This window comes from Plectrocnemia conspersa, unplaced genomic scaffold (assembly GCF_051122295.1).
Source record: "Plectrocnemia conspersa isolate PC_06_02 unplaced genomic scaffold, ASM5112229v1 ptg000009l, whole genome shotgun sequence".
NCBI lineage: Eukaryota > Metazoa > Arthropoda > Insecta > Trichoptera > Polycentropodidae > Plectrocnemia > Plectrocnemia conspersa.
In genome coordinates this window covers 26,868,699-26,892,066 of record NW_028277173.1, presented here as the reverse complement: position 1 = coordinate 26,892,066, position 23,368 = coordinate 26,868,699, and the positions used below count along the sequence as shown (strand labels likewise).

Genomic DNA, 23,368 nt, shown 5'->3' with positions numbered 1-23,368 from the left:
AATATTTCACGATAAGCTCCGCTTTTATCATAATATAATTGAAAAAGTTATGTAATATTAATGTTCTTATATCAATAGAAATGTTTGACAATGTTTGAATTTAAATGAAAGGATGTAAAAATAAATGTCTATAAACTTTGCTATTTTATAATTAATGATAAAACTTTTTTTCTAATTAAATAAAGATATCTTTTGACAGAGATACATTAATTACTTATAAATAAAGCGACTGCAGTGGAGCACATTAACTAATTTTAATAAAGACATTTTTATTATATTTATAAATGAATAACAAATGTTCATTAAAAAGTCTAGGATGTTTGTTTAATAAACTCGATTTTATGAAATTAAAAAGGGGCCAAATATATATGAAAATTGATATAAAAAACAACAACAAGGAAAACGTTCTAGTAATTATGAAATTTAAGCAAAACTACTTGTAATACTAATATCAAATAAATGAGAATAATCTATATTATAAACAGGATAAAAATAACAATTATTATGATTTTAAGGATACCCGAAATTTATTAAAGTTAGACTCGATTCCTAACAGAATCTTTAAAAATGCATTTCAAATAAGGTAAGTAAGAATATGAAAAGGCTTTTAAAAAAACAAAATTCGGAATTCAGGGAGAATTTGAAAAGAATCATCAGAAAATCAGGAAAAAAAGCAAGCCAAACTGTTATTAATGAACGAGAACGAGAACGATGTTATTAATGAATTAAGAGAATGAAAAAAAAAGTATTTTATATAACAAGTAAAAAGTCTCCCAATGCTTATTTTATCAATATTAAAACTGATATAAAATAAAATTATCTAGATCGTAAACGAGAAAAACGATAACGACCTCGTTCATCCTCATTCAACACAAGAAACGATCGCTCATAAATATGAATATTATTTTAGTACTGAACACACACGCCCACCTGTATCTCACTGGAACAGGTGAAGACAGTGACGAGGCGTCGAAGTACCGCTTTTTCCCCTTCTTTGCTCCTCCGTTGCTACGTCACTGGAAAATAAGGACCTCTGTGTTGACGTGGGTCTTGGACGTGGACCTGACAACCGAGTTCAAACAACTGACACATTACATCACAAAAATAAAAACAACTGTTGTGTGTAAAAAGACCGATTATTGACATAGTGTGAGACGTTAAACAGTGCTCTTAAAATATTAAAAATAAAATGTATTTTTAACCTGACAAAATCAATTATTTTATGACCTTTAATAAATATTTAATAATAATATTCATGAAAATTACAAAAAAAAACTATAAATAAGCAGAAGAACTTCTTCCATTTTGACGATGAAATTTTTGGAATACAACTCAATATTTCACTTCAAAGTGCCGAAGATCACTCTCAGTTGGACTTTATATTTAGATTTGGTTGAAAAACAAGTCAGAAAACAGCCAGGTGTTTAATTCAATACTTTTAAATAATAGTTTCAGTATTTTAAGATCAATTTATAGCTTAGGTAATTTTATCATGTCCATTAAACAATTTAGTATATTACATGTTCGAAGTACATATAACATTGTGCAAAACTTAATTAACGCTTTTGTATTGAACAAAATAAATAAATGCACTTTATCCTTAAACTACAAGGTTAAAGCATATTGAGTAATAAAATAAAATGGAATTGTTAATTTATAAGACAATTTTCTGTATTGCTAGTTAATTTTGATTGTTGCTTGTTTGATGTTAAATAAATATATCAATTATTTTTATAAAATTACTTGAATAAATGATATTATAAAAAAATAACATCTACAGGATGTGTCGATAAGGTCAAATTATTATTTTTTAATAAGATGTGGAAAGTTTCTATTTATAGGATGGATACGAGTATTTATGATACGAACGATATTTTACCCTAAATCTGTCGAGTACAATCTTCTTAACGCATTTCGAATTTCATTACAGATATTTATGTAAGGCCTGAAAGGTATCAAAAATACGAATTAAATACCAATTTTATTCGTATATGAAAATAATATTATATTATTCATACATGATGAATTATTGCACGATATGCGTTTATATTATTTATATATTTTTATCATGCGTACATACATATATAAATATACTTTTATCGTGAATGCATGTATAGAACAAACATATATTTACTTGTAATATATAGTTATTTACCAACATTAAAAATATATCACAGACGATACGCAGTTTAAATACTTATTAAAAGCAATTAGAACGTATTGTTAAACTCTGCATTTCTGATTCACCCTCTTTAATGAAGCTCTCCCGTGTAACCCTCTATAAACAAGACCATTGTGGTCACTTTCTGATAACGACAAACAATCGCTTACAATGTTTTAGTTACGGTTTGATTAATATTTATGGTGAACATTATTTTTGTGTGTTCTTCTAATATAACGATTTCTTTCGAGGGTTTGTTTATAAATCATCTTTATTCAAATGACATTTTCAACTAGGATTTATGTAGGATTCCTTAAAATGCTTTTACAATCACCATGTTTACTTATATAATTAAATTGTAAATGATAGAATAATATCAAATTTTAAATAAATTAAATTCAGCAAACCAAAAGACTATTGCTATTATTAGAGATGTAATGATGTTTATTAGGAAATATTTTTTTTAATTTTAGGAAATAATATTTGTCTAGATAAGAAATTTAAATAATTACTGTTGGAATTATTAGGAATAAAAAATGCGTATTTTTATATGACCTCAGATTGGCTGGATAATCGTTGCATAATTGTGATTGGTCAGCAGGCTTTGCAGCCCTGAATAAATAAGGTCGGTCTATAAGGACCAGGCAGACACTCAAAGGAGCAGATTCGGTCGGTCCGCGGACAACATGCGAGGCACACCAATCAGAACTCTAAGAATCTTTCACTGACTTCATTCCTCCGCCAGCTTCTCCACCACCGCTCGAAGAATAACCATCTCGCCCATCACAGTCTGTCTCAATATGTAATATAATCTAATAAAATTCAAACGGTAAAACGCAGGTGGAATCTGCGTCTTATCGGGTTTAAATTCCGAAACATCTTATTTTTTTAAACATTATTTTTTGAAACTAATATAATAAGAAGAGATTTTTTGCATTTAAATAAAAAATCTATCTTATGGTAATCTGGGTAATGGAAACTTCAATATTTTTTGATCATATTTCCAAAATAGCTGAAATATTTCTTACTCTTTTTTTTATAAAATACATTGCAGTTTTATTGGTATTATTATATAAAGGGAGCATACCAATAAAATACATTTCTATTACTTTTTTACTAAAATTTGGATTTTTTTATTTTACACGACGAGTATACCCCGCAAGTTATGGATTGCCATAAACACACATCTAAAGCAGTTAACAAGTTAAGACCATTACAAAAAATAGGATAAGAGCATCAAGATTTACATTTTCGAGTGTTCACTTTCTCGAGTAAAAAATAAACTGACCATAATGTTGACAATAATGAAAACATGGTAAACAAGATAAAAAGAATTTGTTCATTATTGTTCTTTGTACTTTTGAATAACTTTTCATATTGCATATCTGGGCGGACATCTATATGTTCCGATTGTATATAAGTTTTAATACAGTGACTAAAAATTGGATCACATTGACCCAATGGTAAGAATAGCAACTCTCATTTTGAGTCGACCGGCAGATAATTAATCAAACGCCGATCGACCAGTTGTGAGTGAGTTCTTACAATAATGGAAGTATAAAATAGCGCTGTACGAAAAATCAAATGTACATTAGTTATTCTTGCTAAAATAACCTATACTTCTATTTACCGATGTCGTAAGTTTTTAAATCCTAAAGCATCTATTAATTAACTTAATAAGATAAGACCAACGCAGCTTTATGCACGTCATCAGTTCTTAAAAAATATTGATCTACAAAACAATTATTTGTTTTTAAGTTGCTTGAATTTTTCCTGACAAGATTATTCCGGATACAAATTTTGCGGACACAATCTTTACAAACACTGATTTTTACGGACACTGATTATTACAGACAAAAAAACATTTTTAATATTATTATGACACTCTTTACTTAACTGACTCATCCAAGTCAGTTTTATTTGTGTGTTCGGTCGTGTAACAACCTCTTAAAATAAAATCAGACTCAAGAAAAAATATTTTTTTGTTTAAAAAAATGACAAGGAATAAACTAAGATTCATTCCTACTGACCCTAAATTTATCTCGATTCTCTGAAATCTATATTTCAAGAACATTTAAAAATCTACTCTGATCAGAAAATAATAGTTAAGAATCTTTATGTTTTATTCTAATGTTGTTTTAGAATTTCATACGAATCATAATCGAACTTTCAACTAACTAACTAACGTGCTTTTCCACAAATGGTTTAGACGGTTGCGTTACACGTACAGATCGACTTAACTGCACGCCATGTGCAACTGTTGCAAGTTTTACTGTTGCGAAACATCGTCAATTTATACATACATATACACTAACCGAAATTATGCATATACAGTCATTCAAATATTCGAACAACACCTGCGGGGAAACTACAAAACGTGATAATAACATTTGAAAGCTCTGAGACGTCCCTGGCCAACTTAGGAATTTACCACTGTGCTACTTTATGGCATTCGCCAAACAAATTTCTGTGTATCCCATCGGCGCTCGATACGAAAATTATTTGAGTAGGTGAACCGCAAACAATCCCTCGTCGAGTTGCTGATGAAATACTTAATCTCCGTCTACACATTGATTTATTTATATGCATATTTCAATAGCTGCCAACAAATAGTTCCCTATCCATTGTTCAAGTACGAATTCGAACTCGTCACGCTCCAATAAATGAGAATAAAGTGCAGATCGAACCCGATACTTCTGAACCGTAGCAACAATTCATGAGCTGCATAGCAGGGAGTAGATTTATTGTCTTTGGTTAGACTTTGCCAGTATATAGTATATAAAACCTGCCTTAGACATACAATAAAATACGGTAAAGATTTTATTGTATTGTTTTATATAACCATTACCGCATATATTTAAAAATATTTCATCCGACATGATAATAAAATTAGATAATGTAAAACTATGATAACGTTTGGCGTTAATTAAATGTTTAAAAGTGGTACCAGCAGTCACACAGGTGGAGTTCTGTTCGAAAATTCAATATAACTTTTAGAAACGTTCTAAAGTTACTCGGTGAGTAAAACTTTTGAATTTTTACATTCGGTACGTGTGTAATAAATTAGTGTGAACGTGTGATATTATGCAATCATGGTAATATTTTTCTGTGTGAATTAATAATATTATAATATTTGCTTTATCAATTTCTAAACAAGTTAGTTCAAGTAAGAAAAACACAAATAATTTTTTATGCTATTTATATGATGCTATGACAAAAATATGACTCTTAATTTTCGTATTTATATTAAATACATACTGTTCTTTTTAAAGTAAAAACAATAAAACAAGATTTTTACATTAATATAAAAACAACCATTTTTTTTGTTTTACAATTTTTAGAATAAATGAGACATTATAGAAAAAAAAAATTTTCCCACGAAGGTTTACCGCAAAAAAGAAATAAGGATAGCGTAAATAATTTATTTTTATTTATTTCTATTACAATCAAACAACATGGACCAGCAATTAAAGAAAATCGAAAAACGTCCCACTTTAGGGCGGAAATTGAAATCTAACAATAATGGCTTGGAATGCCAATGGACTCATACACAAACGCAATGAATTTCAGATGTTCTTAGAAATAGGAATAAACAATATAATTTCCAAATTCAAAAACAATAAAATCAGCAGTAGAATATTAAGACTTTTTATAACAATATTACGAATGAAGCATATTTAAACCGAATTTTGACCAATAGGATGAATACACATTCCAGAAAATAAATATACTAAAAAAAAATATTAAAATAATTAATAAATATAGAAATAGACACAACATTAAAAATTTGAGCAAAATTTCACACGTAGTTTTAATTTAGTATAAAAATCGAGAAAAACGTTTTTCTAAAACTGTAGAAAATATATGCGCTCTAAATATCTCGCACTTTTTGCTCGTAATATCACGCTTCTTACATCGCTTTGCGCTCGGAATGTCGCTGGAATAGCACGCATAATATAAAGGCTAGTCAGTAAATATAAGTTTATAGTTTGTCACTGTAACTAAGCATGTATAATGATTTTAATTTTTGAGAAAATGAACCCCGAAGCCCAATCTCCCATATAATTTTATACAATTATAATTCCAATCGATCATCATAGCTTACGTATTCCTAGATTTTCCTAATCTCACAAATTAATATCGTGATGAACAATTGCAATAAAATCAAGCTGTGTCGTATAAATTCTGACAAATCTATTAATATAAATTAATAATAATATGGAAATTCGATTAATTCGTATATTCTCAGTTCTTTTTAATGTATATTAACATATAAATCTAAAAATAGAATCTAATTTTCTCGCTTTTACATTATATACAGTCAATATTTTATTCCGAAACACGATCAGAGACACTTTCACGATTAAAAAACGATAATGGATTGCGAAACAAAAAAGAGACAAAACTTACGTATCAAATTTATGACAAGTCTTGACACCGACACATCATACACAAAGTGATCCCACTTTTTCAAAAAGTGAACCCTGAACAAATATCGATAACCGAAGCCCAATTTCCCATACACTTAGCCGTGTTTTTTTTCAAACAATTTTCAATCCATATTACGACCCTTTGTCATAGATGCGATATAAGTGAATATATCAAAAGGTATATATTATTTTTATATATGTATGTATGTACATATAATGATTTGTTTTATATTATATATGTATGTATAATTGTGAAATGCATATAATGCTATCGTTACTCCAGTGGACGGAAGATGGATGACAATTACAACTGATACGAGATAGATCAAGATTGATTATGTAGATAGTTTGTTGGAAAATTGCAGAAAATCACGTAATTTGATAATAACGGGCTAGATACACATTTATTAAATACAGCGATATTCCTAAAAACTAATAACAATTTAAACATATAATAGTTACATTTCCATATCTCTCTCTCATATAGAAGTTTTTAATACCTAATAAAAAGAAACATTCGAAATCGTTTTTATACTCACAACTTGATTTTATTGTGTCAAAATTTCTAAGAATCAAATATATTTTTCTATACTTTGTATGTGAGAGGTAAAGATCATATAATTTTAATACTAACATTAAGAACGTCATAATTGTGAATTTATTAGTTAAAAATAAATTAACAAAATAAATAAATATTTAATTACTTTTTACTTTTTTAATTAATTGCAATCATGACGCATTAGGGAAACTGACCAAATCATGATAATCAGATTTGTAATTAAAAAATAAAGAGTGACATCTGTATATTTTAATAAATAATTTGTTAATCCACTACTTTAATTTTAGGCAAATCACACAGATGTCTCTATAAATCTGAGTTTTTAAATTATACTGATTTTTAATTGTAATGTGAATTGAATTGCAAATTAAATAATTAAACGCATCGTTAATTATCACTATTAGAATATCTATTACTTATTTAATTAATTCTATATGAAATTTCTATCAGTGGTTGGAAAAAATATAAAAGAGGAAATTGTAGAATAGAAAATGTTAAAATATGTTATCTACAAACTATAAATCATATATTTTTAATAAGAAACAGTCATTCAAGTCATTAAAATGTACTGGGGAAATAGTATCACCACATGGCGCAAAAAACGTAAAAATCAAGAGAGCCCATTCGCAATTCGAAAATTTATTACAAAATATGGAAGGAAGAGATTAATTGAAAAATTCAGAGAGAATGGATCAGTTGGAGACGCTAAACACACTGGTCTCCATGCTTACAAAAATAAATTAACACAACAACTGAAACCTAATGACCATGCACAGAGAAGAGAGTTCGTTGAATTTTATTTCGTTCGTTAATTTTGGGTTTTATTACATTAATTATATTCAGTCAAATCTAACGAATATGTTAATAAAATCGGAAGCAATGATAATGTTTATGTATTGTAAAAGGAAAAACTCACTTTTCGGCCTCGGAACTCAAAATTTGAACATTTCAACACGAAGATTGTTTATATAGTGTAATCAATGTATTCTTCTAATCCTCACACACACTATGTATTTAGTTATAACACCTAGTTTGTTTTTATCCGTATATTTATTTACAGTCAAATCGAACAACGCACATGGAAAATAATAAAAATTATTGTCGCGTAGCAAAATTATTTAAAACTGTTGTCACGTCACTGTCAGCCATCTTGTTTTATATTTGAATGCTTATTTTTTTATTGGTCGAAGCAACGGAAATAAATCGAGCAATTTTTATTTTTATTATTATAATTAAATATATTTCCTTTGTTTACGTGTATTATTACACACACCGATACGACTTACAGAGTACAAAATTAAACTCAAAATGTTTCATTTTAAATTGAGCCAAATGAAACTACGTAGTTATATTTTTCAATCGTATTTATTTAAGTTATTTACTTTACAAAAAACTACAGCCGTATATTAAAAACATTGAGTGAATTACGAATAAATAAATGCTTTACCGATATTTTTATGCGTTCCATACTTTACCGCAGCCACATTTAGGAGCTGAAAGTAATTAAATATATAAAAATGTTCCCTGTGGATATTATTGTAATATACAATTATACTTACGACAATCGCAAGCTATAATACACTGTCCATTATAGCGGACATATCCTTTTTTGCAGCGACATCCAGTGAATGGACGGCAAGAGATTGGATTAGGATTATCACAAGTAGGTTCTCCTTTTTTAGATTTTACGACGTATTCTTCGTTACAATTGCATGCTAAATATATTTATAGTTATTTTTATCATAATTAAAACATAATGGCCAATTAATAATAGTATATGTTCTCTTACGGCATTCGCACTGTTTAATACACTTTCCATTAAGGCGGACATATCCTTTTTTGCAGCGACATCCAGTAAATGGACGGCAAGAGATTGGATTAGGATTATCGCAGGTAGGTTCTCCTATCGTAGAACTTACAACGTATTCTTCATTACAATTGCATGCTAAAACATAAATATGAATTATTAACATTTATATATTTTAAATGGAATTTATTTTGATGTACATTATATTCAAACTTACGACATTCACACGGTTTGACGCACTCTCCGTTATAACGGACAAATCCGGGCTTGCAACGACATCCAGTGAATGGATGACATTGTTTTGGATTTGGGTCTTCACATGTCGGTTCTCCTTTATCAGAATTTATAACGTAGATTTCATTAGGACTTTTGCATGCTGAAATAAAAATTTATATATTACAATTATAATGCGTTGTAACTATCATTGCTTTTAAACTTACGACATTCGCACTGCTTGATGCACTTTCCGTTATGAAGTACATATCCTGGCTTGCATCTACATCCAGTGAATGGACGACATTGCCCTGGACTTGGATCTTCACATGTAGGTACTCCTTCGTTTGAGTTTATAACGTATACTTGATTGGGACATTTGCAAGCTATAATAAATAAAGTATTTAAAATAAATAAACTCATAACTAATGTTTCTTTTGTGAATTTCTCTAAGAAAATATCGAATCGAGTATTCTCATCTTATGAGGCAATTTTTTATTATATAAATTAAATTTTTATGAATATTTTTTATATTTTACGGTTTACAACCACTGCTCTTTTTATAATGCTGCATAAGTAAAGGCGGGTTCGTGCCTAACATATTTTAATAGGAATCTGGAAATGACAAAAAATGTTTTAAAAAATATTGTAAACACTCGAATTCGCCTTATTTTTGCTTAAGTTTCATTTAAGAAAGCGTTCCAAAAGCTTACGTGCCATATAATAACCAACAATTTTTTTGCGATTTTTTATTACCTTAACCGGCCGGCGGATTTATCTTTGTTTTAGTGACCCGCTTCGATAATAAGAAATTACGCATGGGAATCGGCAGAATGCAAAACGATTTAGGGCTACTTTTTTTTCGATAATCCAAAATGATTTTTTTTATATTATTTTTGTAAAATAGCGACAGTTGTTATTGACAATTGTCTCACGATTATTATTGACAGCCGAAGGGGCCTTAAAATTGTTGTTAGAACAATTTGAAAATATCAATTATGAGCTAAGCTCGAAATTTCAATATGCAATTTAAGAGAAATTATATAATCCAAAAAACCAGATATTGATTACGTTAATTAAATATTTGCAAAATCCAGAATCTTTCACAACCCAAAAAAATAATGACTTTTTTAGTAATTCTTCATTAGCACAAATATGTAAAATAGCGAAAGACACTATTCGCAGATTATTTAATGCCTCTACGAATTATAAGGACCAGGCGCGTACGGTGACGAGTGTGAGTAAAAGATAAGGGCGTGCGTTACATACGTTCCGCACGCCCTTACCTCTCACTCACTCTCAACACTTAGCACGCGAGCGAGCGAAAGGGAATGAATCACTTCGTACGCGCTTGATAAGGATACTCGCGACTCCCTTCAATAAAAAAAGATATTTCTTTCAGCTTTACAGAGAGTAGTGTAAGAAAACCAGTGTCTCACTGATTAATGGAGAAAGAAAACAAAATATTTTTACAATTATATTTTAACAAAAAAGATCATTGCTACTATACTTACGACATTCGCACTGCTTAATGCATTTTCCGTCATGCCGAACATATCCTGGCTTGCATCGACATCCAGTGAATGGATGACATTGCTTCGGATTTGGATCTTCACATGTAGGTTCTCCTTCATTTGAGTTTATAACGTATACTTCATTAGGACATGAGCACGCTGAAATGAAAAGAGGATTTAGTAATTTCAATATTATAATCAGAATATCTCTTGCTATTACTATCAAACTTACGACATTCGCATTGTTTGATGCATTTTCCGTTATATCGAACATATCCTGGCTTACAACGACATCCAGTGAATGGATGACATTGAGGCGGATTTGGATCAGTACAAGTGGGCTCTCCTTCATTAGAATTTATTACGTACACTTCATTAGGACATTTGCAAGCTGTAAAAAATAGAGTAGTGAGAAAACAAATAAGAATTATAAATATCAATAAACACCATCAAACTTACGACAATCGCATTGTTTAATGCATTTTCCGTTATAACGAACATATCCTGGCTTGCAACGACATCCAGTAAACGGGCGGCAAATAATTGGATTGGAATTATCACATGTGGGTTCCCCTTTAGTAGAATTCACAACGTATTCTTCATTACAGTCGCAAGCTAGGGCATAAAATATATTTCGTCAACATTTATTGTTTTAAATGAAACCTTTTTACCCCTGTATTACTGGCAGACTTACGGCATTCGCAAGGTTTAATGCACTTTCCGTTATAACGAACATATCCAGGCTTGCAACGGCATCCAGTAAATGGACGACATTGTTTTGGGTTAGGATCAGTACACGTAGGTTCTCCTTTCTTAGATTTGATAACGAAGATTTCATTAGGACATTCGCATGCTAGAATAAAAACAAAAGTATGGAAATTTACCATTGCAAAGTGATTACCTAATTACCAAGGATCGGTATGCATTAGCTTTTCTTTTACACAGATGATTTTTGAAACAAACAATGCATACAGTTTTGTTCAAAGATTATCTGCGTTTTACAAAAATGAATCTATGTTTCCCAAAACCATCTTTGCTACTAAACTTACGACAATCGCATTGCTTGATGCACTTTCCGTTATTCCGAACATATCCTGGCTTGCAACGACATCCAGTAAACGGACGGCAAGAAATTGGGTTCGAATTTTCGCAGGTTGGTTCTCCGTTAGTAGAATTAACAACATACACTTCATTACAGCCACACGCTAAAAAGTGAAATATTATGATATTAACACGAACTTACTAAAGTAAAATTTAATTTTACTTTTATTAATGTTAAACTTACGACATTCGCTTTGCTTGATACATTTTCCGTCATGACGAACATATCCAGGCTTACAACGACATCCAGTAAATGGTTGACATTGTTTTGGGTTTGGATCTGTACATGTCGGTTCTCCTTTATCGGAGTTTATAACATAAACTTCATTAGGACATTTACACGCTGGAAAAAAATTAATGTAATAATCTTACAAATAGATATTAGAATGCGATTATTTTCTTAAAATGCGCTTTTTTTCATTATCAATGCATAAAATCGCGGTAATTACAATTTACTTAGTTATGATTATAACAACAGATAACAAAAAATATCTGTGTTTTAAGTAAGTGAATTAGTGTTACGCAAAACTATCATTTCTAATTAACTTACGGCATTCGCATTGCTTGATGCACTTTCCGTTATAACGGACATATCCTGGCTTGCATCGACAACCAGTAAAAGGACGGCATGAAATTGGATTAGAATTATCACAGGTAGGTTCACCCTTAATAGAATTCACAACATACTCTTCATTACAGTCACATGCTAAAAAGTGAAATATTTTTTTATTTAAACCAACTTATTAAACTATTTTTTTCACTTATATTACTGTCAAACTTACGACATTCGCATTGCTTGATGCATTTTCCGTTATGACGGACATATCCAGGCTTACAACGACATCCAGTAAATGGATGACATTGTTTTGGGTTAGGGTCTGTACATGTCGGTTCCCCTTTATCAGAGTTTATAACATAAACTTCATTCGGACATTTGCACGCTGAAAAAAAAATGATAATATGGTTAGAATTTTGATCATTTTTTTTTCATTATTACGATCAAACTTACGACATTCGCATTGCTTGATGCACTTTTCATTATGACGGACATATCCTGGCTTACATCGACATCCAGTAAATGGATGACATTGTTCCGGATCAGGATTTTCACATGTAGGTTCCCCTTCATCGGAATTTATAACATAGACTTCGTTAGGACATTTGCATGCTGAAATAAAAATTGTATTTACAGTATGGTTATAATTATGATAATTTTTTTCTTATTACAATCAAACTTACGACATTCACACTGTTTGATGCACTTTTCGTCATGACGGACATATCCTGGTTTACATCGACATCCAGTAAATGGATGACATTGTTCCGGATCAGGATTTTCACATGTAGGTTCTCCTTCATCGGAATTTATAACATAGACTTCATTAGGACATTTGCATGCTGAAAAAAAATTATAATATGGTTAGAATTTTGATCATTTTTTTTTCATTATTACGATCAAACTTACTACATTCACACTGTTTGATGCACTTTCCATTATGACGGACATATCCTGGCTTACATCGACATCCAGTAAATGGATGACATTGTTCCGGATCAGGATTTTCACATGTAGGTTCTCCTTCATCGGAATTTATAACGTATACTTCATTTGGGCATTTGCATGCTGAAATAAGAATTTTATTTACAGTATGGTTAGAATTATGATCGATTTTTTTCCGTTATTACAATCAAACTTACGACATTCGCACTGTTTGATGCATTTTCCGTTATGACGGACATATCCTGGTCTGCATCGGCATCCAGTGAATGGATGACATTGTTCTGGATCAGGATTTTCACATGTAGGTTCCCCTTCATCGGAATTTATAACGTAGACTTCATTTGGGCATTTGCATGCTGGAATAAAAAATAAATGTGTAATATTTTTCAAAATAACTAACATAATTGTCATACTTACGGCATTCACATTTTTTGATGCACTCTCCGTCATGACGAACGTATCCTGACTTACAACGACATCCTGTGAATGGATGACATTGAGGCGGATTAGAATCTGCACATGTGGGTTCTCCTTCAGTACATTGTGTAACATATTCCTCGTTTTCGCAAGGACATTTTGTAACTAAAATTAGATAGTAATATTAGATAATATTTGTATAATATATATTAATAATAAATATAATAAATTATTACCACAAAACGCAGAAATACTGTATATAACAGCTAAAATTGATAATAATTGAAGTATCTTCCTCATCTCTGTGGATTTTTTGTATGAATCAAGAAGTAAACGACGGAGACTTATATAGTTAAATTAAACAAATTAATGTATTTTTCTTTGTCACTTTTAGCATCTGCTAGCATGATTTATTGGTGTTATATTTTTAGTTTAAACAAAGTATGCAGTATTTATCGAGTAAAGAAAATAAATCAAATGTTCAATTTGAAAAAATATACTCAATACCACCGTTATTCATAGTTATTTACTTATTCGAACCCCTTACGTATTAAGTATTATTGCATTTAATCAGCGGTCGACTACTTATGTATCTGATAAAATTATTTTTATTACTGCTCTAAGTATTTCTTCCTGACGTTTTGACTTCTAATGTTGGATGATCTCTAGTAGTACTGATAATATTTTATAGCAGATGTCCTGGTGACGTAGTATTTTAATTTTATTTATTTTTTATAATGATAAAAAAAATTACATTTATTTCGCTGCAATAAATCCAGTTGTCAAATTACTGATAATACTGTCTATAAAAACATTTAATTTATATAATTCAGCTGGTGTTGTTGTTGATTTTTCGTTATTTGACTAATATTTTTTAAACGTTCAAAAAGCAATAAAGTCAACAATAATTTGCAAAAAATTTTTAACAAAAACGGAGCCGCGTTAAAAAAATGCAATCTGTCCCTTTGCATAATATGTTTATTGTGAAAGTACTACCTAGAAAGTGGGTGCTTTTGAAGGCAATGTTCTGCTCCTTTTATTTCTAGTATAACATGCATAAAAAATAGCTAAAGGAACTTATATCGTAAATACATCAGTATATAGGTACATCTCAAACAATTGTAATTTTGTTCAGATTCATTATTTGAGGTCAGTTTTTATGTTATAATTTTTTCTAGAGTTGAGAAAAGAAAACGATTTTTTTTAACATTTTTTGCTTATTTATATTGTTTTTTTTAGGAAACAATATATTAATTAATAGCGAAATGAAATTTATTACTAATTAAGATCCTGTAAAAATCTCGTCTAAGTTTGTAAACTGCTATGATCCTCTATTTTTTCAAAAATTGCAGCTATTCAAAACATAAAAAAATCATAGAGTACAGGTAAAAACATTTAACAGCTTAACGACCGGTATTTATTTGCCAAACTTTGCTTGGTGGCCGGGCGATCTCACGGAAAAATGGCAAACAAATATATTTTTCAGTGAATTCCCTATAACATGTAAACCAATTAAGATATTGTATTCAAATTTAATATGTAGCTTCCTTATGATTTTTCGCATAAATACCTGTCAAGTACGTCATTTAACCAGTGTTTCTAAACCTGTGGGTCCAATTTGTTTGAAATAATAGTTTCAAAAACAAATTTATATCATTGGCAAACATCTTACAAATACAAAGTAAGTGAGACCCTTCAATAGATTAGTATTAATTACCTGATTCTTTATCACTTTTTAAATTTAAAAATAAAAATTATGATTTGTTATTTCTGGGCCACCATGTCTGACCATTTGTATGCCCATATTTATGAAATGAATTTACGGTACACTTCACTAAAAATATTTTGCTTATTGCACTTAAATAAATTAAAAGTAACATGTATGCTTTCAATATATTTTATATTCATCATTTTCATTCTTTCCATAATAATAATTTGGTATTATATAGGTGATATAAACAAAAAACCAAACATAAATTCTCAGAACAGTTTCTTTCTAATTTTATTGTATGCTTTGAGCGAAGGCCAACACCCATTTCTAAAAGGTTCATTGTTGACAATTTACTACCTGCACTTGCGATAGATAGATTGGCTCTAATCTTAGGAAAGATATTTTCTACTTAATTTTGTATTGGTTATTTACATGAAACACAAGTTAGATCAGCCCACAATATTCGCATACACTACAAGGTGTTTAGCAATTCACAAAAATATTATGATAATATTTTCTTTAAGAAATTATTATTAAAAAAAATAGTTTACGATTTTATCTAGTGTTATTGTTAATTTAATATTCTTAATCTTATAACACATCTAAGCACTATATTTTTTACCAGCTTAACGCCCGGTGTTTTTTGCCGAACTTTCCTTGGTGGCCGGGAGATTTCGCGGAATAATAGCAAAAAATCACCTTTTTTAGTAAATTCCCTTTAACTTGTAAACCAAATAATATATTTTATCGAAATTTAATTTATAGCTTGCTATTTATATTTAATATTTAAGTGATGTAACTAAAAAAAAACTTGTTTACAAATATAATATTAAATATTTAATATAAATTACAATCAATGTTATTCTAAAAGGGTAAATCGACACTACCTGTCCCGTCTTATCAGCTTACCTTGTGCATACCTTTTAAGAATTCATCTATTAGGGTATATGACACTTTTTTTATTGTGGAATTTCCAAATTCTGGAATTCCACACAGATAAAAAAATGCATTTTATAATCGAAGTAATGCAGTATATTTAGTCTCCTCTAAACTAACGGTCGAAACGTATCACGAAAATAGCTCTTCTGTCTGTGATCTTTCGTGATTGTGATTTTGATTTAAAACTTTTATTCTCAATCACGGCAAAATGGACGAAAGAAATTAAACCTTTTTGGAAAATTTTGATGACGCGTTGTCCAACGCCCCCAGTTATTGTGAACATAGTGATGTGTGCGAAAGTAATTCTAATTCAAGTGTACGTGAACATAGACCGCGTGTGACAAATTTGCACTCATCCAGTTCATTTTCTTCATAATGACAAATGTTTTTACACGTATCACTCAGTGTAATTATGAAAATAAATGTGTTCGAAACGGTTGTACGCAGAAATTGACGCCGAAAAATTTAGTGAGTGCAAATTATTATTTATTATAAATGGATATTTTTTATAAATCGTTTATACAAAAAATTTTAGAAGCATTTAAACATACATGTTATTAATTTAATTATCACATTTTTAAGCTAATGTGGTGTAATTTCTTTAATGATTATTTAAGTATTTTTGCAAATACGCAATTCACTGTTTTTATTATTATTAACTAACTTTTACTATAAATTATCACTTATTAATAACAACAACAATAAATAAAAATATAATATTCCACAATGCAAAAAATATGGTCACTGTAAGTGGGAGCGGCTTGGAGAACCGTTAACAAACAACACACTAGCCCAAAAATATTAGAATATAACAAACTAAAATAGGCGACGACTCGTTGCATTGCGACGCAGTGGGATAAAACGACTCTTTTTACGAAAAATTAAAGCAAAATATAATTTATTTTATATTTTATATTAGGTAGAAATAGTATACTACCATCTCGCATTATAATATAGGGGTAAACTGTATTGTATCATAGTGTATTTTTAATAAAAGAAGACGCATAACGCAGGACGCATGGGCGAGTCCTCGGCCGCTACAGAAGGTACTCTTAGGACTCGTGGGTGAGTCCTCGGTCGTTAAGCTGTTAAAATGGAATTTAAATATTTTTTAAATGTAAATAAAAATATTTATTTTAAAGCATTTAGATTTGTGGGATATAACGAAATTTAAGGACACGATAACTGTCGTAGTTTTGATCATATCGAAACTTGTTCTAAAAATAGCTAATGTAAATACAATAATTTGGATTGGTTTACCAGTCAACCTAATCCGCTCGTTTAAAAATAACGGCTGTTAAAATCAAAATAAAAAAAGTGTTTTTTTTCAAAAATATTACAGAAAAAAATATTTTTAAACATAAATTTTATATAATAATATTATAACTCCATTTAAGAAAATTCCAAAGAAATGTAAACTGGTCAAGAAAGATCTATAATAGATATTAATCGGACAGATCCGTGCGTGTGTGGCCAGCTATTGCATCTTGATATTTTTATCGTCAGCTACGAGGAGTTGGTACAGTTCTAATGTTTTCATTTTAAATATTTGTTGATTCTTTTCATATATTTTATATTTTTTTTAACCATCTATAATATTTCATAAAAAAAAGTTTTTACTTTTATATATTATATTATTTTTCACTTTTTATATATTATATTGACACATTTTGAGAAACATTTTAAGTCGTAGTCCTTAATTTAAAAAATAATAAATATTAAAGTGCATACTGCACATTGCTAACGTTTAAATGTATAAATATCAAATATTTTTAAAGTAATAATAAAAATAATACTACAAATATCGAATATATTTTATCGAACAAAAACCAATGAATGAAAAATTATTGTCATGTTGACTTATAGCACGTTAATTAAAAGTAATTTGATAAGCTGTTTATACATGACAGTCGATAATTAATTAATGTACCTGTCAATATAGAAAAGATTTTTGATTATTTTTTTTTCTGAATATCGTTTTTAAATAAAGTTGTATATGCTTTTAAGTAAAATTATAAAACAGTTTTTAATAAGTAACTGAAAATATCAAGACAAAAAAAAAACTTTTTAATAAGTTTCTGGACTTGAATGATGTTTTTTTTGTTAAATTAAGTCAGAAGTCATTCACTTTAAATATTCACTAAGTAAATAAAATAAAATATATTTAAATTTTAGATGTAACTTATATTACACGAATTTTTTCAACAACATTTATTTAATACTAGCTGTCGGTACCTCGCTAACAAAATTACTATTAACTTTTCAGGATCAAATATTAAAAGACAAACAGCTGTGATTTGGCAATTAAAGATATACATACCAAAGTTAATTAAACATATTACAATGGTAGTAATAAAGAAAAATCTCATATGAGTGTAAACAAAAAGTTGCAGTTTACAGTTAATTTTCAGAAACAATGAGAGATCTAATAACATATTCGTATGGCAAACAATTAAAATATGAGATATTGCCACATCTGTTGGCATCTTGGTTAAAGAAGAGATACCAATATATGTGTTTAATTCTCTACGGTAATGAATACGTGTATTAAAAACGGAAGCAATGATAATGTTTATGTATTGTAAAAGGAAAAACTCACTTTTTGGCCTCGGAAAAGATTGTTTTATGATTGCTTATATAGTTTAACAATGTATTCTTCAAATCCTCACACTAATTATGTATATATTTAATTTTCATAGTTATAACACACCTAGTTAATTTGCAATCCGAATATATATATATTCAGTCAAATCGAACAACGCACATGACGAATTAATGAAAATTATTGTCGCATAGCAAAATCTTACTAATAAATAATAGTTATTTAAAACTGTTGCCACGTTACTGTCGGCCATCTTGTTCATTATTTGAATATTTATTTTTCATCGTTGGATAACAAAAGAATTCATTAGCTGAGGCTCGAAAATCATCGTGCCAACTCTATGTTTATTTTTAATAATTATAAATAAATATATTTCCTTTGTTTACGTGTATTATTATACACCGTTCATACAAAGCGAAAATTTAGCATATAATGTTTCATTTTAAAGCATGAGCGTCTTAGAACAATTATATAAGATTAATAAAAACATTGCCGTCCATCAGGAGCATGCTAAAATAAAACGATATTATCAATAATTACATTTTTAACATCTTAACTTTTAAGTACTTGTAAATTTTATTTTAAAACTTAAAATTCTAAAGAAAAAAGTAAGGGGGTCAAAAATGCTGATATAAAAATTAAAATAAAATACTTTTATTTTACACACGCTATTGTTTCAATATAAAGTTATTATGAAAATATTCTTCAAAAATTGCTTGCTCTATAAATCAACAGTTTATATCAATTTAGGTAATGATTATATTATACATTGTATTTTTTTACAATGGACGAGAACCTAACATCGAGATTTATTAAGTTCATATTTATTTTATGTAATTATTAATTTTGACAAAACTTGTATTTGCGGCACAAGAGATAAAAACTTCATTAGATTTGCCTCTTTTAATGGGTCTTGCACAACTATTATGAGTGATCCCGACACCAATAATAACATAATTATAAATCGATAATAAAAAAATTAGTATATTAATAAATTTTTATTTCAATTCCAAATTATAAATTAATATTTTTTTACACAATAAAAATTAAAGTAAAATAATAAATATTATTCATAGTAGATTACGGACACAATATTACAGCCAGTCAGTGATCATTTTCAATATACTCGATTTTATTATGTATTACCCATATATTGGAGCTAGAAAATAATTGTTTATGAATATTAGATTACTTGAATAATATTTTAGAAAAAGCTTTTCTATCACAACTTACAACAATTACAGCTTTGTATGCAGATTCCATTTAAGCGAACATATCCAGATTTACAACGACATCCGGTAAAGGGACTGCATGAAAGAGGATTAGGGCAATCGCATGTTGGTTCTCCTTTGATGCAATTAATGACATATTCTTCATGAGATCCAGTGCATACTAAAGCTGAATTTAAATTATTATAAATTTTAAATTAAAACTATTAATGATTTAGGATATTGTAGTAGTAACTTACGACATTCGCATTCTTTAACACATATTCCATTCAATCTTACATATCCTGATTTGCAACGACATCCAGTGAATGGTCTGCAGGATATGGGATTGCGATTATCGCAAGTTGGTTCTCCTTTGATACAGCTAATTACATATTCCTCATTATCATTACATTTTGGAGCTGAAAATAATTAATATTATTATTTAAACTAAACATCAAAATAATAACTGATATTGTAATTAAAACGTACGACAGTCGCATTCCTTAATGCATTTTTCATTGAATCGGACATATCCAGGTTTGCAACGACATCCAGTGAATGGTCTGCAGGATATGGGATTGCGATTATCGCAAGTTGGTTCTCCTTTGATACAATTAATTACATATTCCTCATTATTGTTACATTTTGGAGCTGAAAATAATTAATATTATTATTTAAACTAAACATCAAAATAATAACTAATATTGTAATTAAAACTTACGACAGTCGCATTCCTTAATGCATTTTTCATTGAATCGGACGTATCCAGGTTTGCAACGACATCCAGTGAATGGTCTGCAGGCTATGGGATTGCGATTATCGCAAGTTGGTTCTCCTTTGATACAATTAATTATATATTCCTCATTATTGTTACATTTTGGAGCTGAAAATAATTGATATTGTTCATCAAACTAAACATTATACTAATATTCGACATTATTATAAAAACTTACGACAGTCGCATTCTTTAATGCATTTTCCATCGAAGCGCACATATCCAGATTTGCAACGACATCCAGTGAAAGGCTTACAAGAAATTGGACTGCGATTATCGCAAGTTGGTTCTCCATTAATACAACTAATTACATATTCTTCATTTGCATTGCATTTTGGAGCTAAAAGTAATTAGTTTTATTAAATAAATTAAACATTAAATAATAACTTATATTGTTATAAAAACGTACGACAGTCGCACTCCTTAATGCATTTTTCATTGAATCGGACGTATCCAGGTTTGCAACGACATCCAGTGAATGGTCTGCAGGATATGGGATTGCGATTATCGCAAGTTGGTTCTCCTTTGACACAACTAATTACATATTCCTCATTATCATTACATTTTGGAGCTGAAAATAATTGATTTTGTGATCAAACTAAGCATTATACTTATAGTCGATATTATTATAAAAACTTACGACAGTCGCATTCTTTAATGCATTTTCCATTGGAGCGCACATATCCAGATTTGCAACGACATCCAGTGAATGGTTCACATAAATATGGATAAAGGTTATCGCAAGTTTGTTCTCCCTTGATACAACTAATAACATATTCTTCATTTGCATTGCATTTTGGAGCTGAAAAAGTAATATGTACTCAAATATCCAGTCCTAGATAATATACATAAATTTATGAATAAATAATAATACTCACGACAATCACACTGTTTTATGCAGATTCCATTTAAGCGAACATATCCAGATTTACAACGACATCCGGTAAAGGGACTGCATGAAGGAGGATTAGGGCAATCGCATGTTGGTTCTCCTTTGATGCAATTAATGACATATTCTTCATGAGATCCAGTGCATACTATAGCTGAATTTAAATAATTAAATTTTTTACATCAAAAATAATAATATTTTACAATATTGTAATAATAACTTACGACAGTCGCATTCCTTAATACATTTTCCATTCAATCTTACATGTCCTGATTTGCAACGACATCCTGTAAATGGTTTGCAGGAAATGGGATTGCGATTATCGAAAGTTGGTTCTCCTTTAATACAACTAATCACATATTCTTCATTCGCATCGCATTTTGGAGCTAAAAAGTAATATGTACTCAATATCTAGTCCTAAATTATAGACATATATTTATGAATAAATATTAATACTCACGACAATCGCACTGTTTTATGCAGATTCCATTTAAGCGAACATATTCAGGTTTACAACGAAAACCAGTAAATGAAACACAACTCTTTGGGTTAGGATTATCGCATGTGGGCTCTCCTTTAGTTGAGCATTTTACATACACTTCATTACAACCACCAATTGGAACTAGACATTAAAAATTTATTTTTATTGTGAATTTATTATTAATAATAAATTATATTTACCAGTGGATGCAAAAATTCGTTGGGCCACTCCAAGGATTATCAAAAATTGAAGAAGTTTCGACATCTTTCACTTTTTACTTACTGATAGTCCACAAAGCTAATCGAATGCTCAGTAGTATTATAAATTAAAAGCCAGATTTAGTAGACTTATATACTACATTAAAATCAATAGTATCATTTTTTGTTTTAGAGTTTTTTAATCCTCCAGCAACAGTTTGCTTAATCAGAGTTGTTGGTTTAATTTGTATTTAATTAAGATTATTTGCAGTGTTTCGTTAAACGCACGTAAGCATTCACGACTGTATTAATAATTATCGTGACCTTTAAAAAATTAAATATATTTAGGTGTTATTTTGATGTTTTTGGAAATTTCTTGTTTTTTGTAGTTGAAATACGTATATTTTTTACACAAAAAGCGAAGGATAGATTTTAATAATTACAATGTTTTATATAAACTTATTAACTTAAAAATACTTGTATGTATAGTTAAAATAATTATCCAAATTATTGAATTTTATTTGCTTGATACTTTTACATTAAAAAACGTTTACAATAAATCAACCCTCGAAATAAATCGCCATTTAAACATAACGCCACATACTTTCAAACTCGTAAACAATGATATTTTTTAAAGTATGTGTAAAAAGCAGCTTATGTCCTTTAAAGGCATCTTTTATCTTTTATGGGGTTACAAGCTTGCTGGCGAGTCGCTGCAGTCGCTTCGTAGAACGGCGAAATCGTCTACGCCTGTAGAAAGCGACGTTTGCTCGTCCAAGGTCTTTTTCATTTTTTGGAAACGATCACGGATGTGATGATTTATGATATCCGTGACCGTTTCGTGTTGTGCGGTCCTTAAA

General features: G+C 29.4%; 1 protein-coding gene across 1 annotated transcript; it reads right to left on the bottom strand.

Moving 5' to 3' along the window:
- Positions 1–8,496: 8,496 nt before the first annotated feature.
- LOC148232488 (zonadhesin-like) lies at positions 8,497–22,633 on the bottom strand. The gene is made up of 30 exons (XM_088191286.1): positions 22,512–22,633; positions 22,291–22,452; positions 22,055–22,216; positions 21,820–21,984; positions 21,582–21,743; positions 21,351–21,512; positions 21,120–21,281; positions 20,888–21,049; positions 20,656–20,817; positions 20,424–20,585; positions 20,189–20,353; positions 13,940–14,059; positions 13,704–13,868; positions 13,484–13,642; positions 13,251–13,409; positions 13,025–13,183; positions 12,795–12,953; positions 12,568–12,726; positions 12,336–12,491; positions 11,970–12,128; positions 11,734–11,889; positions 11,379–11,537; positions 11,144–11,299; positions 10,917–11,075; positions 10,685–10,843; positions 9,398–9,556; positions 9,175–9,333; positions 8,940–9,095; positions 8,710–8,865; positions 8,497–8,643 (listed from the first exon to the last, which is right to left on the bottom strand). The coding sequence occupies exons 1-30, from the start codon at positions 22,573–22,575 to the stop codon at positions 8,606–8,608; spliced, it is 4,542 nt and encodes a 1,513-aa protein (XP_088047412.1). The 5' UTR covers positions 22,576–22,633; the 3' UTR covers positions 8,497–8,605.
- Between the last annotated feature and the right edge of the window lie 735 nt (positions 22,634–23,368).